At 55.6% G+C, this 7,749-nt stretch overlaps 1 protein-coding gene across 1 annotated transcript; it reads right to left on the bottom strand.

The window, feature by feature from the left end:
- POSPLADRAFT_1137618 (hypothetical protein) lies at positions 1-7,113 on the bottom strand (the record flags this gene model as incomplete). The annotated part of the gene is made up of 8 exons (XM_024484807.1): positions 1-198; positions 459-495; positions 520-569; positions 1,695-2,026; positions 2,717-2,936; positions 2,995-2,998; positions 3,077-3,156; positions 6,808-7,113. The coding sequence occupies 8 exons, from the start codon at positions 7,111-7,113 to the stop codon at positions 1-3; spliced, it is 1,227 nt and encodes a 408-aa protein (XP_024341257.1).
- Positions 7,114-7,749: the final 636 nt, after the last annotated feature.

Here is a 7,749-nt window from a genome sequence, read left to right as displayed (position 1 = left end):
TTAATTGGGGCAGCAGTGCACGGCACAGCTCAGGTTCCGCTGACACAGCTGCTCTGACTCACCAGCCCCCGGGGCCGCGTCAGCATGCTGTGCATGGACCAGCTGCGCACGGACCAGTGCGCACAGCCTGCCCTTATCTCCCCATGTATATAAGCTGGCCTCTGCTGCCCTAGGGATCTCAGTTTCGACCTCTTGTCCCTAGGTCAGTAAGCCCCTGTACTTACTTATTTCAATACTAACTACTTGTCCCTAGCCTTAGGTTTGAGTGTAAGCTCACCATCGCTTCGGTAAGACCCAGTCAAATGCCCCCAGCGCCCTTTGTTTGTGTTTCCCCAGTCACTTGACCCTCAGTCACGACATTAGGTCGAAACTCCTCACCGCTGCCGGCATTCTCTCAGAACCCAAAAACACTCACACTCCCTTTCCTACAGATTGGATGGTGCGCACCCCTACTATACTCTACGATACATAGATAGCATACATACATCGCCACCACTAAGGGAACAAACCTTTTAGCACCTGCACTTCAGTGGGCGGTGCTTGTCGTTACGGATGTGTGGACTAGGTTCCTGCTGCATAATAGTCAAAAGCAGTATTGGGCCCTACGTGAACTGCGAATCTCAGTGTCATCTCGGGCGCCGTAGGTGTAAGCTAGTATAGCACGGCCTTTCATAGTACGCGCTGATAGGCGCCAAGCCCCTCTGGGCCCCGATACACCTCTTTTCGGCAGTTGCATCCCGCCCGCCACTTCGACTCAGTCTCCCAACAGTTCGATTTCGCCTTTGACGCTCTTCAACATCTTCGACAGTGCGCAACGCTTGCTCGAAGCTCGGCACAGTTGTCCCGATGCCTCGCGCGTAGATCTCGGGACATCTCCCGCATTCGGCGAACAATAGGGCCACTTGACGCCGCTTGGCCAAGCGCGCGCATCGCTCCAAGCCACACCGACGTAGCCGGTCTTTCCCGATTAGGTATCGAACCTCGCGACATGCCTTCAACGACGGACACCGGTCCGAAGTGTCTCGCATGGTTCTCTCCATCTCCGCGTTTGGCATGACGTCACTCTACCGATGGACTTGATATGTGCCCCTCGGTGAGGCAGCTTCTTGAGGAACAATGCAAAGCCCCTTGTACCAGTGTGCCACTTTCGATAGTCATAGCATCCTGTGTAGTATAAAATCTGTCGTACTTCTCTCTAAAAATACAAGATCCGGTTCCCCCCTCGAGTTCAGAGCTCATAAGTCGAGTTCGCCCTGCGTCTAAGCCCTCAACTGCGTCACTTCGTCCCTCGCTGCGTAACCTCGAAACCTCGCCCACTGTGTTTACTCGTCGATACCGTCTCGACAAACCCTTCGACTTCAACTATTGTTGAAGAAATTGCGAACCGCGCCCTAGCTAAGTCCACCCTATCGAACCGTGTCCCTTCCTTCTATGATACATCAAAGAGCTCTGCCGAGCTTCGATCGTCTCTGCTAACCACCCACAGCCTCCGAGTAGCTTCGACGATGTGTCGAAGCCACCTCGTACCTTCCCCATTGTTCGTAGCCTTTTCCAAGGGCATTTCTCGTGTTTACTCGAACCGCGGGACACCTTGCTGCTAACTCCCCTCTCACTAAGACTATAATCCGTCTCTCTAGTCCCTTTAGATCGCACCCAGGTTAGGGGTTAGGGTTCCGTAGGTCGTATCAGCGCACCTCCCCTTCCTCCCCCCATCCAACGTGGCTGCCTGCCAAGGCCAAGTTCACGCATTCGACTCTCAGGACCTCATCGACGTCTACATCCCAGACGGCCCTGAGACTATCATCTACCGTTGCGAGCAGCAGCCGTGCCCCAACCGGACACCCCAATCGATCGCAGAAGATTACCCCCGCTACAAGGCAATCCGACGAGTGCAACATCCGCTCGGTCCTCGAAGCACCCTTGCATCTCGATCCGCCTCGCAGCACTCTCGCCCTGTCTCCCCCAGCTCCCGCCTTCCCCAAACTGTTGCCAAATCCAGTCAAGTACGAGGAGATCTCCCTCCAGACTATCACAAAACCTACAAACCCACCTTATAGCTTGATATTGAGGGGGGGAGATAATAGCACTTAAGTATGGGGAGGTAATGCTGTTAAGCGCAACAACGAAGTGAATAGAACTGGGGGACAGGGTGCCCCAGGATGCTGCCTTATATACATGAGGGAAAACCCCCCAGGGACCGGTAATGGACCCCTGGTACCTAGCTGGGTAAGGATTACTAAGTATCATGTGCTCTATGATGTCATATATGATGTCATAGTCTGGCCCTGCCCTGCCCTGGGCCTAGGGTCCAGAATTGACCGGCCTATGGCCTAGTGCCTGAGCCTAGCTCCTACCTATGATGTCAGAAGGAGTCTGGTTTCTATCTAGAAAAGGTCCGGCATCAGAGTCCAGCCTGATGTGTCCAGAACAAGATCATGTATCGCTTATTTAAGCGGATAACCCCTTAGATATGCAGCTGTACCCATATGCGGACGGATAAGTATGGATAAGTCCCTATACCCTTTGATATGTCCGCAGAAATAGCGGAAAAATTAGGTAAAATTAGGGAAACTGTGACACAGACCCTGCGCCAGAGCCTGAGCCTGAGGAGAGTGCAGGTGAAGAAGGAGTCTCGGAGCCCGAGTCCGCAGATTCTGCTCAGTCCGCCTTGCCGACAGCGCTTGCCCCCGCGTCAGCAGTCCCTGATGTACATGACCCCCCCGCCGAACTTTCTCTGGTGCCTTCACCGCCGACTCCGCTGAGAGGCCGCTTGAGCACTCGCTCCTCTCAAAGTTCGACCAGCGGAGGGCCACCACAGCTGCCTCCGCCCCCGCAGCGTCCTCCGTTCCCCCCGGCGCTGATAATGTCTCCCACCACGACCGCCCCTGACAAAGAGACCCTGAAGCTCCTCCTCCCACTTCGATATGATGGCAAGACTGTCATCGAATGCGACAGGTTCCTGTCGCAACTCCGCATTTATTGGCTGGTCAACACATCGCTGACCACCATCGAACTCAAGGTGCAAGTTGCAATGAGCCTGCTCGATGGCGACACCCGTGCCTGGGCCACTCCCTACTTTGCCCAGCTTGCATCGGTGCAGATGGGTGTGCAAGGGGTCACGACCCCCTGCAGGAACGAAGCAGCCTTCACTGCTGCCTTCACGGCTCGCTTTGGTAATCTCGACAATGCGGCGGCAGCACAAGTGGAGCTGGCGAAGCTCTGTGCGGACAAGTTGGTCCGCGAGAAACGCACCGCTGCGGAATTCTCAGCGCTGTTCAAGGGTCCGGTGGATCGCTCTGGGTATGGGGACCTGGAGCTACGCGACAAGTACCTGAGCAGCATCCCCTCCCACGTATATTGCAAGATCGAGCTCGAGACCTTCACCACGTGGCAAGCTGCTGAAAAGCGAGCCACTGAGGTCGAGCAGATCCTCGACATCAGCCGGGCCCATCAGCCCGAGTTGAACAACTTCTTCTCGGCTTGAGGACGAGGACGCGGAGGGGCACGTGGTGGTGCACCCTCAACACATGCAGCTTCAGCCAGCATCAATGCGGCCGTCGGAAAAGGAGACTTCCCCAGCACATGCTTCGGCTGTGGGAAGCAAGGGTACCGACGCTTCGAGTGCCCCAACTGTAAGGACAAGCCTTACACAAAACGCGCTGACGCGTGGGCTACGGTTGCCTCGGGTTCCACCCAGGCGGCGACAAGCGCCCCCGTCACTTCATCCTCGGCGAGTACAAGCGCTGCTTCAGCGAAATCGGAAAGTTCCGAGCTGGCGGACTTGATAGCACAGATGAAGTCGATGCGCGAGGAGCTCGAGCACTATCGGGCGATGAAGGAGGAGTCTTTTTGATCCGGTCCACGCTTCATGCCACACGCATCGGGCCGCATAATAATAACATGTACAATGTATTGGCTACTGCGAATGTTTACGAATTGGACCACGGGTCCCAGCACTTTCACATTCCAGTATGCCTCAAAGGGGAAAGACAGCACAAGGATATAGTTGCAATGGTGGACAGCGGAGCCACTACGAAGTTCATCAACAAACATTTCATCACGGAAAATTGAGTATGAATGCGGAAACTGAAAGAACCAATTCTGCTTTACAATATTGATGGAACGCTCAATAAAGACGGAAGCATCTCGGAGGTAGCCGTGCTACAGATGCAAATAGGAGATCACGTCAAGAAGACGGTGTTTACGGTCACAGACATAGGTCCAGAAGATGTGATTGTTGGGTTGGATTGGCTACAAGAGCACAACCCTGAGATTGATTGGGAGTCAGGCTCCCTAAAACTATCATGGTGCCCTGAAACGTGCAGTGCCAGGAAGACTGGCCGAATGGAGCAAGCAGCGACTGCGTGTGATACGGGGGTCAGGCCCACGGTGCGCAGGCGTTTGCCGAAGTCCAAATGGTTGGTCATAGGCGCCTGCCGGAGTAAGGTACTCCTGGACTTCGAACCCAAAGAAGATTCAGTGGAAGTAGAATGGGATGAGGCTGACTTGATCGAAGCCTGGGAGCAGGGTATCACGCTTCCTGGCGCCCCTCAGCTGTTCGTTGTAGCAGGGCATACATACTTCCAGCTGTTCGCTGAGGAGGAGATCAAAAAGAAGGTCATCAAGACCGCCGAGGAGTCGGTACCTAAACAGTACCACGAGTTCCTGAATGTCTTCTCCAAGGAAGCATCAGAACGGCTACCCGAGAGGAAGCCTTATGATCACGCGATCGAACTCGTGCCTGGCTACTTGACGTTCCACTCGAAGGTGTATCCCCTATCGAACAATGAGCAGGAGGAACTGGACAAGTTCCTAAAGGAGCAGCTAGCAAAAGGCTATATACAAGAATCGAAGTCGCCTGTCACGAGTTGGTACGGCGTCTAGCCGTTTTTTAATTTTTTCCTTTCCGCAGGCTCGAACCCGCGACCTCTGTACTACATACCCGATATGGACGCGTCGTTATCTACTGTACGATTAGATTAGATAGGACGGCAGTGCACGGCACAGCTCGGGCCCCGCTGACACAGCCTCTCTGACTCACCGGCCCCCGGGGCCGCGTCAGCATGCTGCGCACGGACCAGCTGCGCACGGACCAACGCGCACAGCCTGCCCATATCTCCCCATGTATATAAGCCGGCCTCTGCTGCCCTGGGGACCTCAGTTTTGACCTCTTGTCCCTAGGTCAGTAAGCCCTCATATATCTGCTTACTTACTTATACTAACTAATATACTTTCTTGTCCCTAGCCTTAGGTTTGAGCCCAGCTCACCATCGCTTCGGTAAGAACCAGTCAAACGCCCCCAGCATCCTTCAAAGTCGGTGTTCCCCCTGTCGCTTGACCCTAAGTCGCGACATTAGGTCAAAACTCCTCACCGCTGCCGGCGTTCACCGGAACACACTCACTTTTCACTTCCTATAGGTCGGGTGGTGCGCACCCTTACGATACCATACAATATGTAGATAGCCTACATTACATCGCCAACACTCAGGGAACGAACCTTTCAGCACCTGCACTTCAGTGGGCAGTGCTTGTCCTTAACCGGACGCGTGGAATAGGTTCCTGCTGCATACTAGCCAAAAGCAGTACTGGGCCCCACGTGAATCACGAACCCTAGTGTCATCTCGGGCGCCGTAGGTGTAAGCTAGTCTACCACGGCCTTTCATAGTACGCGCACCTCCCCGTCCTCTCCCCATCCATCGTGGCTGCCTGTCAAGGCCAGATCCACGCATTCGACTCTCAGGACCTCATCGACGTCTACATCCCAGACGGCCCTGAGACTGTCCTATACCGTTGCGAGCAGCAGCCGTGCCCAAATCGGACACCCCGATCGATCAAGGAAGATTACCCTCGCTACAAGGCAATCAGGAGGGCCCAACACCCCCTCGGTCCCCACAGCACCCTCGCATCTCGATCTGCCTCGCGGCACTCTCGCCCTGTCTCCCCTACCTCCCGCCTTCCCCAAACTGTCGTCGCCGATCCAGGTCAAACGCGAGGAGATCTCCCTCCAGACCCTGTGCCAGAGCCTGAGCCTGAGGAGGGTGACAGTGAAGAAGGAGTCTCGGAGTCCGAGTCCGCGGATCCTGCTCGGCCCGCCTCGCCGACAGCGCCGACCCCCGCGTCAGCAGTCCCTGACGTACGTAACCCCTCCTCCGAACTTTCTTCGGCGCCTTCACCGCCGACTCCGCCAAGAGGCCGCTCGAGCACTCGCTCCTCTCGAAGTTCGACCAGCGGAGGGCCACCACAGCCGCCTCCGCCCCCGCAACGTCCTCCGTCCCCCCCAACGCCGATAATGTCGTCCCCTGCAGCCGCCCCCGACAAGGAGACTTTGAAGCTTCTCCTCCCACTCCGATACGATGGCAAAACAGTCATTGAATGCAACCAGTTCCTATCGCAGCTGCGCATCTACTGGCTGGTCAACACGTTGTTGACCACCATCGAGCTTAAGGTGCAGGTCGCACTCAGCCTGCTCGATGGAGATGCCCGCGCCTGGGCCACTCCCTACTTTGCCCAGCTCGCATCAGTGCAGGTGGGTGTGCAAGGGGCCACGACCCCGTTTGCAAACGAAGCGGCCTTTGCCGCCGCCTTCAGGGCCCACTTCGGAAATCTCGACGACGAGGCGGCAGCACAAGTAGAGCTGGCAATGTCATGAGTTGGCATATGATCAGCATATATACCTCCGGTCAGATGTCAAGCCAAGCTTGACATTGCACCCTTTTGGTGTAGAGGTTATGATGTGAGACCGGCGCATGCATGCAAATCCTTACAGGCAAAGCTCTGCGCGGACAAGTCGGTCCGTGAAAAATGCACCGCTGCAGAGTTCTCCACGCTGTTCAAGGGTCCGGTGGATCGCTCTGGGTATGGGGACCTGGAGCTACGCGACAAGTACCTGAGCAGCATCCCCTCCTGCGTATACCGAAAGATCGAGCTCGAGACTTTCACCACATGGCAAGCAGCTGAGAAGCGTGCCACTGAGGTCGAGCAGATCCTCGATATCAGCCGGGCCCGTAGGCCCGAGCTAAACAACTTCTTCTCGGCCCGAGGTCGAGGACGCGGAGGGGCACGTGGTGGTGCACCCTCGATGCACGCAGCTTCGGCCAGCATCAATGCGGCCATCGGAAAAGGCAACTTCCCTGGCACATGCTTCGGCTGTGGGAAGCAAGGGTACCGATGATTCGAGTGCCCCAATTGTAAGGACAAACCTTACACAAAACGCGCCGACGCGCGGGCTACGGTTGCCTCGGGCTCCACCCAGGCTGCGACAAGCGCCCCTGTCACGACAACACCCTCGGCAAGTATAAGTGCCGCTTCAGCGAAATCCGAGCAATCGGAGCTGGCGGACTTAATGGCACAGGTGAAGTCGATGCGCGAGGAGCTCGAGCATTATCGGGCAATGAAGGAGGAGGGTTTTTGATCCGGTCCGCGCTTCGTGCCGCACGCGTCGGGCCGCGAGTATCATCTTGTAACAAGTATAATGTATTGTCTACTGCCATGGTGTACGAATTGGACCAGGGGTCCCAACATTTTCACATCCCAGTACGACTTCAAGGGAAAAGACGGCATAAAGACATAATCGCTATGGTGGACAGCGGAGCCACCACGAAGTTCATCAACAAGCGATTCATTGAAGAGAATAAGGTGCAGACGCGGAAGCTAAAAGAGCCGATTCCGCTCTACAATATCGACGGCACCCTGAATAAGGATGGAAGCATTTCAGAAGTAGCAGTGCTACAGATGCACATAGGAGAACAC

This window comes from Postia placenta (assembly GCF_002117355.1).
Source record: "Postia placenta MAD-698-R-SB12 unplaced genomic scaffold POSPLAscaffold_4, whole genome shotgun sequence".
Classification (NCBI taxonomy): domain Eukaryota; kingdom Fungi; phylum Basidiomycota; class Agaricomycetes; order Polyporales; family Adustoporiaceae; genus Rhodonia; species Rhodonia placenta.
This window is presented reverse-complemented; position numbering and strand designations above follow the sequence as displayed.